The sequence below is a fragment of the Pantherophis guttatus genome, chromosome 3, assembly GCF_059756535.1.
Source record: "Pantherophis guttatus breed Tessera chromosome 3, ASM5975653v1, whole genome shotgun sequence".
In the NCBI taxonomy this organism is placed as follows: domain Eukaryota; kingdom Metazoa; phylum Chordata; class Lepidosauria; order Squamata; family Colubridae; genus Pantherophis; species Pantherophis guttatus.
Window position 1 is genome coordinate 150,300,438 of NC_142065.1, and position 21,040 is coordinate 150,321,477.

The 21,040-nt window shown below is 35.0% G+C and overlaps 1 protein-coding gene across 9 annotated transcripts in view; it reads right to left on the minus strand.

The window, feature by feature from the left end:
• Nucleotides 1-21,040, minus strand: part of KIF13A (kinesin family member 13A) — a 73,083-nt gene continuing 52,043 nt past the window's right edge. For 3 of the 9 annotated variants that reach the window (XM_060682090.2, XM_060682088.2, XM_087890347.1), the window contains 12 exons: nucleotides 20,027-20,082; nucleotides 19,171-19,295; nucleotides 17,904-18,080; nucleotides 17,330-17,422; nucleotides 17,036-17,188; nucleotides 14,857-14,934; nucleotides 13,501-13,545; nucleotides 12,583-12,691; nucleotides 10,083-10,219; nucleotides 9,513-9,620; nucleotides 2,474-3,512; nucleotides 1-1,632 (listed from right to left, as the gene is read on the minus strand). In XM_060682090.2, the coding sequence (XP_060538073.2) occupies nucleotides 1,355-1,632; nucleotides 2,474-3,512; nucleotides 9,513-9,620; nucleotides 10,083-10,219; nucleotides 12,583-12,691; nucleotides 13,501-13,545; nucleotides 14,857-14,934; nucleotides 17,036-17,188; nucleotides 17,330-17,422; nucleotides 17,904-18,080; nucleotides 19,171-19,295; nucleotides 20,027-20,082 (2,398 nt within the window). In that variant the 3' untranslated portion in view covers nucleotides 1-1,354. The remainder of the gene's footprint in view (nucleotides 1,633-2,473; nucleotides 3,513-9,512; nucleotides 9,621-10,082; nucleotides 10,220-12,582; nucleotides 12,692-13,500; nucleotides 13,546-14,856; nucleotides 14,935-17,035; nucleotides 17,189-17,329; nucleotides 17,423-17,903; nucleotides 18,081-19,170; nucleotides 19,296-20,026; nucleotides 20,083-21,040) is intronic. The other 6 variants (XM_087890346.1, XM_060682089.2, XM_087890348.1 and 3 more) reach the window with 3 other exon arrangements.

Sequence of the window (21,040 nt, forward strand, 5' to 3'; positions counted from 1 at the left end):
TGAACATACTTTACAACTTTAATACTTTATCATCTTCAAAAAGTGTATCCAGACATATGTATAGAATATGCTAAACTTTGAATTACTGAACAGTTTAGTTAATAAAATGCTGTGTTACAGAATATAAAATCAAATAAGCAAAAACATTTATAAAAATCTGAAGTAAACACTCTGTATTCTAACACAATTCTTCTGTACCAATTAAATACAGTATAGCAGAAATAGAATATAAATTACATTCTTTACAATAATTGCAAAATACTAGGAGTTAGCTTACTATACATACAAATCAAACAGCAGTAGCAGCAGTTTGTCCATAAGGTCCCATTATCTCAATTACTTTCTAAAAAGTGAAAACTACAGTAGGCCATTCATATTTCCTTTTTCTTGAACCATTTGCTACTTTACATATATCCAACGTAGTATCTATACACGGAACAATTCCCTAAAACCCTCAGATCATAATACAAGTTCATATAAAAATATATTTACAGATTAAATCACCTCAGAACATTTTACCCAAGTCTTGTCACACAGCCAGCAACAAACAGTGCATTTTTTGTACTTGTGATGCTGTACTGCTATTTTCTTTCTTGTGCCCATGTTTTTAAAAAGCAGTAATACTGTTCCTGCATCTAGAATGCCTGGTTGGCATGTACACATACACAAATGCCATATATACAATATTTAGGCATTTTAAATATTTCCAATAAATGTCAAGTTGACACAGTGGCAGGCCCATAGGAAGACAAAACATAAAATCAAAGTGAAAACAGTATCTTCAGTGTTCATATTAAACAAAAGATATACGGTAGCATGATGCCTGGTATTAATCTCTAGAAATATGGCACCAAGCTGTCAGTTAAAACGTATCCATACCATTAAACCATGGTATAAACAGCATGTGTATTAATCTAATACAAATTCTTTGGTAATTAACATATTGTAGGTTTTCCCTCAGATGCATATTTACATCCCGTGACCTTTCCACTCAATAAAATATTCTGTATAAAATGTAACCCAATTTGTTCAGTAACATTCAGTAAAACTCACAGTTTTATCTACAAACAGTGCATTGATATACATCCATTCTCAGGAATCCAACTGAGCTCAACGGGATACATATCCAGCTTATGATAGGATTGTACTCTAGTGTGCAACCATGTTTGCCTTTCGGGTAGACAAATGATACACAGTCAACATAGTCTACTTTTTTAAAAAAGAACCATAGAATTATATCTGTGATTCACACATTCAATTACATCTTAAAACTACAATTGTTTTGAAAAAAACTGTTTTCCCATCCCCCCCACCCCCAGTGATATGTGCAGCAAGTGCAAAACCAAAACCAACTTCAGTTAATCCAAGATTTCCTAATCTCCTGTTTTCTAGAAAAAGCAGACGCTGCCGCATCTCCTGATTGACAGAAGGCTTCTGCTTTGAGAGGGGATGATTCTTGAAATGTTGAACTCTTCAACTTCTCCACATTGGACAATACCTGAGATTGTGAAGTTCTACTGCGTAACTTTACTTGAGCTGGTGATTTAGCAAGGCATTCGGGACGAACAAATATCCCATGTTGTGGTTTGCAATGGAAGTATTCTCTGCCTTTTACAGTTCCATCATGTTTTCCTGAAAGCAAATAAAAGTTACATTGTTATACATAACCTTGTTATGCTGCAATTTTAGTAAGAATTAGATTGAAAATCTGAAGATTTATAATCATCAGAGGAATTAATTTCTAGAACTATGCAAATATTCCTTAAAATATTATCTTCTCTGGACTGAGATTCCCCAGCTAAAGAAAGAACTCTTTTGTGAAGAACTTTTTTGGTAGATAGTGAATTTATTGCTGAAGATGTCTCTTAACAAGTTTATAATTCCACTCTACAAAGCAAACATGAGAGAGCCAGTTTGCCATAGCAGATAAGAAGTGTTGACCACAAGTAAGGGAACCTGATTTCTAGTCTTCTCTTGGGCACATATCCAGCTAGTTGATTTTGGCCAATCACTTGCTCTCTCAATCCTAGGAAGAAAGTTATCAGCAAACCAGTTCTGAAAACGTTGCCAAGAGAACTGCATGTGTATGCTCATGTAATCATCAGAAGTCTTTTCTTGCCACTGTTAAGTGAATCACTGCAGGTGTTAAGTTAGTAACACAGTTGTTAAGTGAATCCGGCTTCCTCATTGACCTTGCTTGTCAGAAGGTTGCAAAAGTTGATCACATGACCCCAGGACATTGCAACCGTCATAAATATGAACCAGTTGTCAAAGCATCTGAATTTTGATCATGTGATCATGGGAATGCAGCAACAGTCATAAATGGGAAAGACTATATAAATCACTTTTGTCAGTGCCATTGTAACTTTGAACAGTCACTAAATGAACAGTTGTAAGTCGAGGACTACATGTACTACTAAATAATTTACTGGTATAAGATTCTAAATATTTTATAAAAATAATGAAATCTTACCCATTTGAACATGCAATTCAATGCCAACCCAAGTACCAGTTGAAAAATCCACAGGCCCAATGTATCTTACTGTGCCAGTCTTATTATCATCAACATATACTTGCTCTCCTACTGCCAACCAATTAGAATGTCCTTCAGAAATAGTATCTTCAGAACTTGGGACATCTAAATGATTTTTTCCAATGAAATCACCTGCTGGGAGAGAATCTGCACACTGTTGGCAATTGGAAGACTCTTTTTCTCTGGCGTTCAACGAAGGATTTTCAACACTACTTGCCAGGTCGTATCCCACCGATCCGGATTCCAGACAGCTCAAAGCACTATCTTGGTCATGAACACTTTTTGAGAAAGGTATGACAGAGTTCATTCCAGCTACTAAGAACTTTTTTTTTCTGTTAGAAGTTATATTTGTGGAACATTCAAATTCTTTTGCGTCATCAACACCCATGAATTCTGTAAATGCATGATCCTCAAAAACATTTGAAATGTGCTCAACTGTTGCTTCTCGAGATGGAAATTCAATCTCATGTTTGTTAGTAGAGGAATCCAAAGAGGAACACTGTAACCTTGGAGCATTTACACTTGTGCTTTCAGACACTTGAACTTCTGTTGCTAAGGCACAAGTTCCTATGATTGGCAATACCGTTTTTTTACATTTAGCAAAGTCCCTTTCTGCCTCTGAGATGCCTTGGTTTGATGATTTTAAAACATGGGTTAGGTGTGCTACAGAGTGGTCATTTGAATCCAAATCCCTTGTCTGACTGGCTAATTGGTCCATACTTTCACTACATGGAATAAGCATATCCGATAAAGTTGCATTGGAGGCACTATGAGAAAAGTAGCCACTTGTAATACTGCTTGTGGTGGGGCTACGAGATACTTCTTTTTCAGTAACACAAGAGTTTGTACAATCTCCTTTAGTGGATAACCATTCCTTATTTTCCAGACTAGCATTGTACACACTGAAGTCAGCAAATTCCACGGGCACATAAGGTTTCTTGTTATTAATCTCCAAATCATCATCTTCCTCAGAGTCCTGCTAAAGGATAAGAATGTGATATCAATATTCCTACATTTTAAAGAAAGGAAAAATAAGTCATCAATGAACAAGGGGTAAGATTAATGCCTAAGTAAAGAAGTTACTGTGATAGTTTAGTCACCATGTAGTGAGAACTCAGTATAATGTTTTAACATTCTTATAGTCTTATCATTTCAAAACTAGTAATTTATTACATAAGATGACAACATGAATAATAACTATTTACTTCATTCATTATAATTATATTGAATTGTAATTATCTCAAATTATAAAGGCAAGTATTACAACTGATTTAATGAAAAGGTTACTTTTGTTAATTGTGTTATCATTAAATGCATTTAAAGTTTTGGGTTATGGCAGTTTCCAACATGTAGAATCAAGAGAGAAGAAATTCCTACATTTTATAAAATTATGACTATTACATGAAACAGAACAAAATGAAACTATTAAATATTCAGGTTGGAACTTTCAAAAAGGTTTAAAATATGTTTGAAACTCTTTTTATAAATAACAGTAATGGGTACCTCCCATTAAATTTGCTTTTAATAAAGAATAATTGTTTTATCACATGTTAGCCTTGTTACAATGAACTAGGAAAATAATGCTATTTTTCCAAATACTAAAATCTTCCTGGCATGAATTTCATTTTATTTTACTTTAGTGGAACTTATTAGTCTTACTTTTAAAGAGCATCTGCTATTCATATTATACTCAACATGTGTTTTTTGTATTAATGAAGGTTGCTATTTGCCAGGTCTCTCTAAGAAGCTTTAGAGCTGGGATCCACAATGCTGTATAAAGCTTGTTCAGAAAATGGCGTTCATCCATCAGGATGTTTTATATTCTTGTTTTTAAAAAATATCCATTCTGTTTTAACAGTTTGCCAGGATGGATTACATGGTGTACAGTATGATTTAAGAAAAATGAACACGAAGCTATGTGGTGTAAAACTAAGTTCAGATTCCAGCATCTAAGAGTTTGAATAATATCAAATTCTAATTTAACATCTATTATTTCATTCTGATTAAACTATTATCGCAATATAGATGTTAATATCAGTCTCTAAAAATACAAATAATCTGTTAACTGTACAGATCTGTACCTATAACTTATTTATTAAGCTAACAACGCAATCAGAATTGTGCTGGAATTAAATGAAAGCATGCAATTAACTATCATATATAACCATTAGCACATATGTATCAGGATGACAATTATAATAAAATATGGAAAATCCAGGGGCAAAAATCTAATATAAATGTCTACACCTTTTACAACATACCCATTTTATGACTTTATGCTCTAACATATTTGTACAGAAGATCACAGTTTTTAAAATCTGAATTATAAAAGGAATGCAACGAATCAGGCATTCATAAAACTATAGTATTTAATGGATATTCAGATACTAGAAAATTTTCCTTTTTCCAGTGGAATTTTGTTCTGCAGTTTATAGTTTCAAAAGCAATACACACTCCCAAAAATATTTTTTAGTGCTTAAGGAAAAAAAGTTCCTGGCGAATACAGAAATAAGAGCTAGCAGTTTTCTGGACAATATGAATAGTCTGCCATTACCTTCTTCCAGTTTGGTTCTTTCAACTTCCTAATCTAGTTTAAGATGTATGGGCTTCAATTCTCAGAATTCCACATTCAGCATGCATGCCACATGCATTAAATTTGCCAAGGTTGAAAAACACTGGTCTGGGGCCTCCTAGTTCTGTCCTATCTAAGGACTAACCGTGAGAACCCTGGTGGCACAGTGGTTAGAATGCAGTATTGTTGGCTAACTCTGCCCCCAGCCTGGAGTTCGATCCTGATGGACTCAGGGTTGACTCAGGTTGACTTCCATCCTTCTGAGGTCAGTTAAATGAGGACCCAGTTGTTAGGAGAAATATGCTGATCTTGTAAACTCCTAGAGCGTGCTATAAAGCACTGTGGAGCAGTATATAAGTCAGGGCAAGTCTAAGTGCTATTGCTAATACTAACCAGAACCAGCTTTGCTTACTTGGCTAGGTACTACCATCTAAACTGGCCTAAAATGAAATATTACTTACTATGGCACTATGCAAAAGATCAGTTGCTAAAAAAATTAAACCTTATATGAACAGTAGCTAGCAATTATCAACCACAGGCAATCAAGATAAAAGGAATCGTCCCAGCTCTCACAATAATGTGTATTTTTATATGGCTTTACAGCCATCATTATTGGAAGGAAATAAAAATTTACATAAAAGCTTCTATAATGACAGAAGACATAAATTATATCTTTGGCCACCAAAGCAAATTACACCCAGTAATCTATGGTTTAGATCCAGAATTTCCATTGCAGAGTGATTCTTTGTTTCTACAATATCATTGTGTATTTTTGATAAATCAGCAGCAGCCATCAACAGATGCTTCTCATAGAATTTATGCTGTTAACTATAATCTCTAAAGCGCCAAATAAATTTGCCTGCCTCAATATGAAGGCACTATTGTTAAAGAGACTTTCCTTCATTAGTTCAGGTTATCTACTGCTGGATGGCCATGGCGGAGACAATCCAAACTAGAAATTGCACTTATCTGCTGTTTCAGCGTTAGGAAAAGAGTTCAAATTTTCTCTTTCAATCTGGCCTTTTGAACAGGATCAGTAATGAAGTTAAGTTCTTTACTGGGTTTTAACTATTTTATATTTTGTTTACCTCTTGACTATTAGCTATCCTGAGTGTCCTATAAGTTGCAGGCTGAGGCAGAAATTGAAATAGTAATGGCCATGCTCCCCTCAGATGTTGACCTAAAGGGTAGGAACAATTTTCAAGTGGACTTAATAAAAAAGAAGTGAGACATCGATTTATTCAGCCCACATATTGTTAAGTTTAAAATTCTAAAAACATGTCCTTTTTAAAATTTCCAAAATTTATTTCTATAAGTTTTTTTTCTTTCTGCAGAGTAATGCAAATGATGTAAATTAATTGTAAATTGCTGTTTTTAATTAAAATCATAACTTGAATTAATGGCCAAGTAACAATAGCTAAATGAATAGAATTGGCTGTATATCCAACAATGCTCAGTTAATTTGTTCAATAGATCAATAGATACAATAAAACTTTTGTCAGATCTGAAACTACTTCTGTACATTCAGTATTCAATATCATTCTGTCACTACTTGGGGTTCTCTAATAAAGAAAAAAAATCTCCAGATCTCAGTCCTCTATTATCACTGGGAGGGGATTCTTGTATTTTTAAAAAGTACATGATGATTATCTTAAGGCTTAAGTCTCATAGATCTTGTGCTGTTTTCTCAGGCAGCTTCAGAAAATTAAAGCAACATTCTCTGGCAAACAATCTCACCATCAAGTGATTTTTGGACAATACTACTCACTTATTAGTATAACAGACATTGCTATTTTTTGATATATCCAAAGTTACACATTATAGCTATCTATTTTAACTATCTGAGCATGTCAAAACACCACCATGTAATCTGAATATAATATTAGACTCCATTTTGGAAAGTGTATCAGTACTAAAAGTGGTTTGAAAGATACCGGCCAAACTTCAGTCATACTGTTATTAAAATTTATTTCAATGTCTAAGATCCAGTAATCTATAAAATGGGCTCACCATTCAATAGACTTTTTTAAACTAGTCCAAAATGGTCTAATCATTTCAGAATCTTCTTGTCTTATCCTTCATTAGCTAAGTTATCAACAATACAACATATCCAATAAATGTCCTGGAACAAGGGGAAAATTCCTGGCAACCCTCTTCTACTCTGAAGAATCCTTCCAGAGAAGAAATAAAAGCCAGGGGAAATTTAGTTTTTGGCAGCATTGTATCAACAAGACAATAAAACCCCTCATTTTTTGTGCATGAAGAAAGTGGTTTTACTTGATAAAAGTACTGAATCTTGACCAAGATGTTATTTGATAAATGCTTTTAAATAAAAAGGGAACTAGACAATTTGTGGTATAGCCTATAATATTAAGCTGTCTATAAATTTAATATGACAATTTAGGACAGTGGCTACTCCAGATGAGTTACACTACACGTTTATATAATATATCTAGATTCTAACATGAATTTATTATTACCTTTGTATGTATGTCATAGGGATACTATTCATAATAGTTTGCTAGTGCACACATTAGATTTTTATATAAGTTTAAGAATAAAAGGTTCATTAATATTCATACTACTGAACTGAAATGTTCATGTGGAATATTCAACATATTTATTTATGAAATTTAGAGGCCATCCAGCTCCCAAAGGATTCTGGATGACTTACACTAAAAATAAAAAACATTAAAGGAAATATCTTCCTTGTCAATCTTAAATTGCAAAAACATGGTTATATAACAAAATGGATAATGTTCCTTTCTTGTAGAAGTATATTTTTAATGTATTGCAACATCTATTGGGCATTTTATAGTCAGCTTTTACTTTCACATTAAGGGGTATACTCTGAATTACTATGCAGAAAAAGACACTGAGTAAGCATGGCTAGATCACTTCAGCTAGAAATTGGCTTATAAATGTAATGGAAATGTAGTACAGGTAGTCCTCAACTTACGACCACAATTGTGCCCAAAATTTCTGTTGCCAAGTGAGAAATTTAAGTGAGATTTGCCCCAGTTTACATCATTTTTTGCCACATTTGTTAAGTGAACTACTGCAATTGTTAAGTTAGTAACACGGTTGTTAAATGAATCTGGCCTCCCCATTGATTTTGCTTGACAGAAGGTTGCAAAGTGGGATCACGTGACCTTGGGACACTACAACCGTCATAAATATGAATCAGTTGTCAAACATCCAAATGTAAATCATATGACCATAGCGATGCTGCAACTGTCATAAGTGTAAAAAATGGTCATAAGTCATTTTTTTCAGTGCTGTTGTAACTTCAAACGGTCACTAAATGAACTGTTGTAAGTCAAAGACTATCTATAGTCATATTTATACTATTGTCTTCAAACCTTGGTCCATGGACTGGGCTGAGCAAGTGGCGGGCGAGTACGTGAAGCTCCATATTTGCAAGCGGTGTGTGCGTGCACAAGGCTGGCCTACCACCTACCACCCTCACCACTGCCAGTCTGTGGAGTTGGAAATGTTGGGGATCATTGGTATAATTGTTTAAGATAATGGAATGCAACTGGAAAGATAGGGCTAAGATTTCTAAACATGGAAGAGTATAAGCATGTTCTAGTTGTTCTTTTAAGCATTCTGGAAGGACGTTTAGAGTTGATAAGCCTTAAAACAGATTTGCCATGTATTTTCTGTTGGTTTTCACCAAAAACCAGAATAGGAAACTTCTCAAATTCCAAAAACACTTTACAAAAAGTTTCTGGTTCTCTATAGCAAAGGTGAAAAGGAGGAAGAAAGAACCCTGCTTCTTGAAGGATTTTTCACTTCTCCGTCTGCCCCATGCCCCATATCATCCTTTATTCAATACAGTCCCTTGACTTTCTATATACTATTGTCAAGGAATTAAAAGGCCTGTTGTGAGAAGAGCAGGAAAATCTATTTTATCGCCCTGTTATGTGTGTTAAATCTGGATTTTGCCTTCTATATTTTATTGAGTTGGTCCATGCATGCATAAATGTGTATACATACATGCACAAGTGAATGGCAAACTTGCTGTTACATGCTTTTAATATTAACTGTGCTGAGTCTAAGGTAAGTTATCACTTTCAGTGAAGTACTCTACCGGTATAAATTAAAAATGAAAAGTTTTAGAACACTGGTAAAAGTTGAAATCAGTGCCAATTTTTCAGTTTCCAATCCTAGTTTGGGGTGGTGGTAAAAAAAGATATATTTAAATCCTATCCTTTGTTTAAAAAGTGAAATGTTACAAATAAATGATCGGTCTAAAATATCAATGTGTGGATTTTATCACTTTCATAAGCACCACCGATGCAATAAAGAATACTGTATACATGCATTTTCCCTTTATAGCTGGAGCATAAATGCTTATTTAGAATAGCCATCAGGCTTTAAGTCAGAAACAAATGCAACACTTACAGTCTTTGCCTCTTGTATGCTATTGAGTTCTAACGGCATGCTATTGCCATTATTTCCTGACGACAACACAACACAATCAGCATTATATACCTGAGATGATGGCATGCTCTGCAAAGGTTAAGATACACAAAACATCACACAAAGAAAATACTGACGTTCAACCATGCATGTTAGTACAACACAAAAGGTTCTTGTTCTCTTATTAAAATAATCTAGGCATGGCAGTTAAATTAATTGTAGAAATCCATGCAAAATGAGCTTTGACTTTAAAAACATTGCTTCAAACACAATGCTACAGATATGACAGCTCAGGTTAGACATTTATGCATGCAAACATGTTTAAGCAAAAATATAATACATGCAAGAATGTTTACCAAAGGGAGGTGACACTGAAATAGTACCCCATTTAAATAAACAGACCAAGTTTAACACCCAATTCCAAATGCTTTTGTATCATACATACAAGCTGTGAACTTCTTCCTAGGTAAAAATAATTACTATCCACATATAAAGTCTAATATTGTTACTAATATAATGTTACTAACACCTACATTTCTTCCTACTACTTACCTCTTTGCTAAGTAGAGGCTGCGTCTCAAGAGAAGACTTTTTGTTCTCTTCTTTTACTGGCATTAATGGTTTGAAAAATTTGGGTGGTTGTGGAGAGAAAGCTTTAAATGAACTGATACTTGATGTGTGTAGATTCTCTGATTGCAAAATAGAAACACCACAAACATTCATTATTTGAACATCAACTGAAAAATAAATCAGCAAATGCTGTGAAAGGCAAACAAAGCTTCACAAAATATTTGGTCATGAGTTTATTAATGTCTTTAGTGGTTTTGTTCTTGAACTCATCGCATTGTTTATTCAGAAAACTCACAGAGGAATATTGAATGAAGTAGAATCATTTACATTTCATCTGATTCCTCAAATTTACTAATCCTATTATTCATCCAATCATTCTCCGAGAATGAGCAGCCTCACAAACTGATAAGCGCCATTTCAAAGGCCAGTTTGTTTTTTATTATAACTTAAACAGATGGTAAATGTTCCATGAATGGAACCCCACAGCAGGGAAATTTCTATACAGCAAATACTTTTTGAACCATAAGATTCTTTCTCACCAAAACCTCCTCTAATTTTGCATTCAATTTACTAAACATTTCCATTGAGAAAGCTCTTCCATCATCTTATCTGTGTATAGAATATATTGCAAAGAGATTTAAATACAACATTTTAGAGTCTAGAGGGCAATACTTTTGTAGTTTCAGTTCACAGCATTATATCAATTCTATTATGGTTTCAATAAAAGAAAAAAAAACAGTAACATGTACTGTTTCTAGGTAGGCAGAGCATATTAAAATAACATTTGTGGTGTGCAGCACTTTGGGAAGGAGGAAAGGAGGAGTCATATTTAAAGGTGAGAAGAGACCACAAAGCTGTAGGAACAAGCTTTTCAGAAAGATTTCATCCTAATTAACTCAGTATGGTCCTGACTGGAAATATGCTCTCTCAATATTCTTTTTATTTATTTATTTATTTTGACCAAAACCATCATTAAATATATTTTTGTGGTTTTCTTTCCTTTATCTTGTCACCTCTGGGGAGCTTGATACTCATGTACATAGGTAATTAAAAACACACTGCAATAACATTTATCTTTGTCAATGCTGCTTTAGATTTTTTAAAAAATAGCTTTTTAAGAAACCATACTGCATAAACATGCACATTCTTCCTATGCTTCCCTTCTATAGAATTTCCTCCTATAGAATTCCCAGAGAAATTACTCTCTTTGTAGTAATGTTATTATGCCAAATGCAACATGCACTAATGGCAGAACACAGAATAATTTACTAATAATTTATTAAACAATGAAAAAAGTTGTAAACCAGGTTCTCAAATTCAAATGAATATGGAGACTGCTTTATGTAAAATGTGCTAATCAGTGGGAAGCATTCATATGCACTGGAAAATGCAACAAATATTACATGTTATTAATTACAAAATAAGTAAATTCCTATATTAAAATAACATTATTGGTGGGCAATCAAAACACAATCATAACAAAAGTGCATTGCCTACTATGAAACAGTAAAATACTCATACAGATAATAAGATAATAAAAAGGATTTTTCTGTATTAATTAAAATGATCACCTTCTGTATCTATTTAAGTGATCCCCAATAGATTGCTGTTTACCATCTCAAATGCTTTAACAAAAGACCAGGATAACAGCAATGCATCCTTTTTATTACCTCATTAACTTTATGAGATAATACTGTCAACACATAATGCCTGAAGGATGCTTTGCTTAGCTGGATGAGCATATGAATGAAAAACCTCCCTTAGTTAAAGACATAGTTTAAGCATTAGTCCTCTGGAGTCCTACAGATTCAGGTCTGTAAATATAAAAACCACACCTTTAAGATCAGACTATAGTAGCTAGAAAACTGGATCTAAGCCAGAGATGGGATATGGAAAAATCAAATATAGAACCTGAGAAATCTGAAGGAATAGCAATATATCAAGTTAAGGTAAGAAATAGGGCTGTGTACCACTTAGGATTCAAAGACAAAAGGCACTTTGGAGTACCCATGCAATATCTATTTGCAACTCCTTGCCCCAAATGTATATTTTCCTGTAATTGTGTTGCAGCCATGGAGGGCAGTTACACAATCTCAAAGAGATATAGCTCATTTCAGGAGTTGTAGTCTCATGCTAGGGGAAACATCTGCATGTTTTAAAAGATCTTTTCAACTTTGAATCTAAAATCCTGTATGGTATGGCTTTGATAAAAAAAAACAGTGAACAAAAAATGACTTTCTATGTTTAGCAACATTATTTCTTGAAAAGGGTTCTTCTATTAAGGTTGCTAAGAGAATCCTAGAAAGACAGATTAATCTGGGAATTCAGAGTGTCCTAATTCTGCAGCTGTGCAAAAATATTATTTGCTTAGATTACAACAGTATAAAACTTGTCTGGCCTGTATAAGTTGCAAATGAAACAACTGCAACAGGGTTTATATTTCACACTATTAATGTAACAACGAAACAAAAGAAAACCTTACCACTGTTATCTTTATTTTTATGAGGTGAATCCCTTGGTAAAGTACCATAACATGATATATCTTGATAACTAGAACAGTCTATGACATCTAGATGACCTTCCAGCCAACTCTTGTGATGTAAACAAAGGAAAAAATACATTAATTTTCAAGTAAAACAGCATCATTTTATGCAACAAAAATTCCATTGCTGATGAGGTGTGCCCAGCCAAGGCAACCACTGTTCCTTCACAAGGCCAAAAGAGATGGGTAGGGGGAGTTGAAGTGTACGCTGTGGTCATAAAGGTGGGCAGGTTTCCAAGTACCACAGGATTGTTGCAAAGGTAATAACTTCAAGGACCAGCCATAACTACTATTTCTTTAGTGCCATCATAATTTTGAGTGGTCAGTCACTGAACAAATGGTGATTAAACAAGGACTAATCTGTGGTTGATTATATATTTTAACACTCATGAAACAATGAACAATTTCAAGTATTTATATTGTTTTAACTGTGTTCCTATAGCAAGTTAAAAGACATCGTTCAGCACTGAATGAATAAACATGGTTCCAACTATCCAATGCTTTACAGTGGCATATTGTGCAAAAACATCCTATAACTATTGGTGTGTAAGTAAGAAATTAAAAAAAAAACTTCTAGGTATCTTTGTACTAGGTACAATTGCATTGTAGCTATTTTTATAATTTTCCCCATCAATCAAGAGAAAACATTCTTTTGAATTTAACAAGTATTCACCAATTTTTTTTCTACTAATACCATACTTATTCTAAACAATCAGCAATCATTTTCCTAATTGTTGATATATATGATTTTAAATGATACCTATATAAACTTGTATTAAAAATGAAGAAAAAAAGGATTTGCAATCATATTTTCAAAATACTTTAAAATACTAAATATATTGCCAATAATTCCAATACCTTATCTTCATCACATCCAGAAAGATCTAATCGACTAGAAGATATCTAAAATAACAACCATAACAAATTTTAATATAATGAATGCTATCAACCTGCTAAGAAATTACAGTACACTCCGAGGCTATCTATTACTAAGTTTTGACATATTTCTACATGATATTACATTCATAGCAAACAAAGCTTAATCTACAATTTATCATATATTTAGCATTGATTTCTCTAAATGCAATTTTGAGCATATACCAAATAGTTCTTGAATTTTCAAAAAATACAACTGAGATTTCCAAATGTCTTTTTAAAACATTTACTCAACTGACATGGACAACCACTGACAGAAAGATTATAGGTGGCTTATAAAGCAATTTATTTTAGAGGGAAATTTCCTACTAGCAATAGCAATAGCACTTACATATCGCTTCACAGTGCTTTACAGCCCTCTCTAAGCAGTTTACAGAGTCAGCATATTGCCCCCAGCAATCTGGGTCCTCATTTTACCCACCTTGGAAGGATGGAAGGCTGAGTCAACCTTGAGCCTGGTGAGATTCGAACTGCCAAATTGCAGGCAGCTGAAGACAGCAGAAGTAGCCTGCAATACTGCATTCTAACCACTGTGCCACCACAGCTCTTTTTATAACTACTAATCTTAAATTATTTTTCCATTCCATAACTTAATCTGGATATTAGCCGGACCACTTTTCTGCTCAATGCCCTTCCTATAAGAGCAGGAAAAGTTTGCACATAAAGGTCCATCAATTAAACAACATGTTATGGGCCCAGGAGGTATGCTTGTCCTCTAAATCAACATTTTCCCCCAAGATCTATCCCAACCCTGTTGTAATTCAGAATGGCTTCAAAAAGATGGCAGATATTGAGTAGGGGCAGATTTGTGGACCAGCTGGATGAGATATAACCAGTGGTGGGATTCAAGTAATTTAACAACAGGTTCTGTGCCCTAATGATTTCTTCCAACAACCAGTTTGCCAAACTGCTTTTGGCAGTTAACAAAACTTAACAACCTGTTCTCCCGAAGTGGTGCGAACTGGCTGAATCCCACCACTGGATATAACTGAAGTTTCTCTTTCTTGTGCATAGATGCTTTATCTTTTTTATTCTTCCTTGTGATTACAATGTGTTTTAAATTCTCTGTAAGCCACCTTGAGTTGCTCTGTGGATTGGGCAGATTTAGAAAGTGAGTAAATAAATAAATAAAATGTGCCAAATAAACTAGCAGAAATTGCTAATTTTGTATTGCAGGAAATTCCTACTTATTACACAATCTGAAATTTGTACACATATGACTATGACCTTAACATTTACAGTAATACAGGAGTGCAACATCTTAGAAAATTATCTTACATTGTGAACATTTGGTGTGCTAATACTCCTTTGTAGGTGTCGAGTCTTAGCAGAAAGAGCTTCTTTAACTGTGACTGCCTGTGTTAAAATAGAAGGAACACACTGAACTCTACTTACTTTAATAGAGGTAGGAAATTAACAAGCAATATTGTATGTTTATAAATCTACTTAAAAACAAGGCTCCATTCTCAGTATATATGAAGATTGCAACAAAAATCATATTTCAGGATAAATAGGAACTTCAAATAGAATAGAATAGAATAGAATAGAATAGAATAGAATAGAATAGAATAGAATAGAATAGAATAGAATAACAGAGTTGGAAGGGACCTTGGAGGTCTTCTAGTCCAACCTCCTGCCTAAGCAGGAAACCCTACACCACTTTAGACAAATGGTTATCCAATATCTTCTTAAAAATTTCCAGTGTTGGAGCATTCACAACTTCTTGCAGGCAAATTGTTCCACTGATTAATTGTTCTGTCAGGAAATTTCTCCTTAGTTCTAAGTTGCTTCTCTCCTTGATTAGTTTCCACCCATTGCTTCTTGTTCTACTCTCAGGTGCTTTGGAGAATAGTTTGACTCCCTCTTCTTTGTGGCAACCCCTGAGATATCGGAACACTGCTATCATGTCTCCCCTAGTTTTTCTTTTCATTAAACTAGACATACCCAGTTCCTGCAACCATTCTTCATGTTTTAGCCTCCAATCCCCTAATAATCTTTGTTGCTCTTCTCTGCACTCTTTCTAGAGTCTCAACATCTTTTTTACATCATGGCGACCAAAACTGAATGCAGTATTCCAAGTATGGCCTTACCAAGGCATTATAAAGTGGTATTAACACTTCACGTAATCTTGATTCTATCCCTCTGTTTATGCAGCCCAGAACTGTGTTGGCTTTTTTGGCAGCTGCTCCACACTGCTGGCTCGTATCTAAATGGTTGTCCACTAGGACTCCAAGATCCCTCTCACAGTTACTACTATTGAGCAAGGTACCACATATATTGTACCTGTGCATTTTGTTTTTTTTGCCTAAGTGTAGAACCTTACTTTTTTCACTGTTGAATTTCATTTTGTTAGCTAGTGCCCAATGTTCAAGTCTGTCAAGATCCTTCTGTATCTTGAGCCTATCTTCTGGAGTGTTGGCTATTTCTGCCAGCTTGGTGTCATCTGCTGTCATTTATTTATAGCATGTTCTTTCTTTGTTGTTGCATATCCAGTGATAACCATTTTTATTACCTCAAGATGTAGCAATGACTGGTCATCACTTTAAAATATATTTCAAAAAGTAAGTTTTTAAGGTGATCTGCCGTCTATAGGTAGTCCTCGACTTACAACTGTTCATTTAGTGACCGTTCAAAGTTACAATGGCACTGAAAAAAGTGACTTATACAATCTTTCCCATTTATGACTGTTGCAGTATCCCCATGATCACATGACCAAAATTCAGATGTTTTGACAACTGTTTCATATTTATGATGGTTGCAGTGTCCCAAGGTCATGTGATCAACATTTGCAACCTTCTGACAAGCAAGGTCAATGGGGAAGCTGGATTCACTTCAAAACTTGTTACCAATTTAACAACTGCAAGGATTCACTTAAGAAATAGCAATAGCAATAGACTTATATACTGCTTCACAGTGCTTTACAGCCCTCCCTAAGCAGTTCATAGTCAGCATATTGTCCCAACAATCTGGGTCCTCATTTTACCGATCTTGGAAGGATGGAAGACTACGTCAACCTTGAGCCTGGTGAGAAAAGTCATAAGATGGGGCAAAACTCACTTAACAAATGTCTCACTTAGCAACAGAAATTTTGGGCTCAATTGTGGTCGTAAGTCGAGGACTACCTGTAATACCAGAGCAACGACATTATGGAAACATTCAGGATGCAAGGTGCTTCAGATCAGATGCAGAAACAATGCTTTGCAGGGCTCATGGGTAGGCATGCCGCACCTGTCAACACTTCCTTCAAGGAAACCGTATCCTATCCTGGTTCACATGATAGCCATTCAACCCCTTGAAAATACATTATTGAGTAAGGAGGCACTAACAGCATGCCCAGGCTTGTCTCAAATATGAGTGCTTCTTTACCTTGAACCCTTGAACTTTTTTGATTCAGATTCAAATACGCCTCATACCTAACAACCAAATGCAATAAGCCCAAAGCTTTTTTTCTATTCACCTGTCTCAGACGTTCAAGACTCAAAATATTCTCCACTTGTAATACCCCACGGATATATTTTTCAATGTATGTTTCGCCATCAGAGGTACCCTCATTTTCATTTCTGGCTGCCATCAGAGCTAGAGTCTCTCGGTCCTCAATTTCTTCTGTGGCCTAAAAATTAAATGTTAGGTTTAATGCGTGATTCCAACTTTACGTAGTTCAATCTGCAACAAGGTTCATGTCAGAATGACTTAGTATGAAAAAAACCAATTAGGTATTCCATTTTCTTGATAGGAGCACAATTGTACTTACCTTTGGTATGTTGGATACTATTTCATAGGTCACACCACAAGCATACCATATATTTTTAAGAGATATTCTTCGTTTGAGACTTTGTGTAAAACTCTAGGGGAAAAAAACCCGCAAGTGATCAAATTCTCTAAACTAGTATATCAAATATATATTGAATATTTCTTCTCAAATCTACTTCAGGCACAGTACATATATGAACTTTTAGAAAGAGTATGTTTTTTTTTTCATATCGTTCAACATATATCTATCATTTAAGTCCATGTGAAATGCTTTCAAATTGCAAAACTAAATGGGAATGTATCTAGTAAGTGATAGAATATAAAATGGTTAAGCATGAACTTTTCAAGGATGAATGAGATTTAACTATAATGTTAAAATGCATAATGGGAAATGGCACAGGCAGGGGCGGGTTTCAAAATCCGTCACTACTGGTTTGCTCGTGGGTGTGCGGGCGCGCATGCGCAGAAGCGTCCGGGCGGGTGGGCGGAGCCTCCCGCCGCTACTGGTTTGCCCAATCTGGGGCGAACCGGTAGCAACCCACCACTGGGCATAGGGTATATAAGACATCACTTACCTGCTTATTATAAATATTAGCAGCAATCCTTTTACGTAACACTAATTCCATTGCAGCAGGATGACTGAGTTGGACTGTAATCTTGAGAATCAAATATATTCTCTCATTTTGAGGTGTTACTCTGTTTAGGTGAACTGAATCATGTACAGAAGAATCCCAGGCTGCAGTGGCTGAAATCTAAAGGGATAGTTTGGTTGAAGGTTAAATAGAAAACTCAACTCACATCTATGTGGATCTGAAATGTAAAGATACCTTTTCTTGAAGAAAATTATTTATCCTAGATATTGAAGTCTACATCTAACAAGACTATAGCAATACCCTGTTATATTTTAAAGTTGAGACGGGGCTGGTGCTAATGTTCATAATAATGCTTCTAACAACTGCCATTCTAAGACCATTCCCTCCAACAACTGACAGGGCAAACTACTTGTATATAAAATGAGAGCTAATCCCACTCCCTTCTAAAACTTATGTTAGTAATGAAAACTCTGCAAGAAAACAACAAAGTTCAAGAGAGCATCAAGGACCCCACTGTTCAACCCTAAACTACAAATATTTTCTTCTTTTGTTGACCTAAATGCTTTCACGTTTATCAATATCCTCACTGAAAAGACTAGGCCAAGTAGGAGGAGCAACTTAGTTTTAGGATATTCTTCTCCACTATAAAGAAAAAGATGTTTTACGTATTTTTATGTTAAGAAAATATGCTATCGCATCTCTTATTTAATATAATGTAATACAAACCCCATTTGGATTACAGTGAGGCTCTAACTAATGCAGCTTTCCTAAATCTGGTGTCCTCTTATTAGAACTACCACTCCCAGAATTCCTAACTATTGGCCATAATATCTGTAAATTTGAAGAGTTAGTCTGAACATATCTAGCTAACAGAAAATTAATGAAGTTTAGTCTACATCTTATTTTCCATAGCAATCAATCAGATGTTCAAGAACTGAAAATGAAGGCATTATAACTAATAATTTAATATTTATTTATTTATTCATTCATTCATTCCTTTCTTCAATAAAAGGGCTACAATAATAAGAGTTAAAAAACTAGAGTGTGTTTTTTTAGGATACTCTTTAAACATCTACCGTATATGTTAAATTTTATTCTTAAGGAATAAGTCTAAACAAAAACAAATTTTTGGCACAATTGTTCAACAAATAAAATGCAAGAAATAAGTATTAAGAGATTTGAGTGAAATAATATTATTCCTATAACTGACCACTAGTAATAGAACCAGAATAACCATAAATCTATTTACCTCATCCTTATTGTGCTTTATGATCGGCAAATAAAAAAACTGACTTCCATGCTCCTTTGGTAGTATTGAATTCACCCCTGATGCATGTGGACCTATTAGCTGTTCGTTGGCACTAAGATCATCAGCTACCAACAAAGAAAATGAAGTTACAATTAAGGTAGAACTAATTTTAAATTCTACCCTGGACCATGTGGGTAGAATTATAACAAACAAAAAACATAAAATAAATCCTAAATACAAATTACACTGCTGAGAAATAGACTTCTGTTTGATTAGCAATCAATGTCAACAGCTGGATTCTTAAATGAGGACAATTGCTAATGGGGGGGTATTCAAGTTATTCTAAGTGCAATCTAAATTTATCACAATACCTGATAAAACTTTATTCAAATGTCTACAATATCCTTCCATGTATCATCTCCAAGCAGCAACTAAATATAGCAGAATATGTCTTCAACAATAATCAGTTTCTTGCTTAATTTATCACTCACCATTATGAAGAAACTGAAAACCTACATGCAATTTTTGAATAGATTTTGGATTTTTTAAATTATTATGTTCCATGAGCCACTTTTTTATTTATGGAGATTTACCATAGTTTATTTCACTGCACTGCCTCAAGAGAAAGACATCTAGATGACTTATATTTTTATTAAGATCCTTAAGTATATCTTCCCATATTTTAAAGGGATTTCATTGCCCAAGACTAGACTATTCTCAATACATTCAACAAATGCTGTACTTGCCAAAAATCACTTCAAGTCCAAGGTCCAGTTGAAAACTTAATATTATCCATGCAGAACTAAACTGTATCATGAATTCAGCTCAGTATCATGAATACCAAGATGGAACTTACCATTTAAATCAAGAAAAAGTACAGGGACATGTGTTTCCATTCCAGGAGGTGGGACCCTAATAACAAAGAAATGTATCAATCAATAGATTGAATCATAATTTGCATTGATATTTTAATGGTAAATTAAAGGTCTCCTGGGTTGTGAAAGCGGCAATGGTTCACATCAGCGGTTGGTTTTACTTACCTTTACTACCAGTTTGCATTGCGCCCGCCCGCACTCTTCTGTGCATGCGCAGAAACTTCTGCGCATGCGCAAATCATCTATGATGACATCTAGGTCAGTGGGCGGAGCCTCCTGCCGGTTATACAACCGGTTCTTGTGAACCCGTCTGAACCGGGGGCAACCCACCACTGGTTCACACCCGCCTCCAGGGGGCATTCTTGGACCCAATGTTTTTTGGTAACTAACGTCCAATCTCCAATCTTCCCTACTTGGACAAGATTGTCAGTCTGCAGATGTAATAGTATATGGGAATGATCTTGGGAGATGGGAGAAGAGATGCTGCCTAGGGAAGCAGCAGATAAGGGAGATCATAACCTGTTGTTGCATAGTGATCTGGAACAAGAAGCACAGAAGGAACCCTCCTAGGTTCTCGGGTTGTAAATGTGATGGTGGGAGAAATACAATTTCAGATATGTAAAGTTCTGCTCATGTAGCTTTACGATAAAGTAGCATTCACTTATTTGCTTGTGTTTCCTGTCTGATCTATCTGGTAAGGCTGACATCAGCTGTGGAAAACCCTAGAGCAAATAGATTATCTAGACCTGTTTCAGACAGGTTACAGGCCAGGATGTACAGTAGTACTGAGACAGTTTTAGTCACGCTTGTGGATGATCTGTGGCAGAGCCTGAATGGTGGTGGTGCATCCATCCTTGTGCTTCTTGATCTCTTGGCTGCTTTTGATACTGTTGACCAAAGCATCCTTCTAAGCTGACTCCATAAGTTGGGGATAGGACGGACTGGGCCTATAATAAAGACACACTACCTCCTGACCTTAGAACAGTAAAGCATCT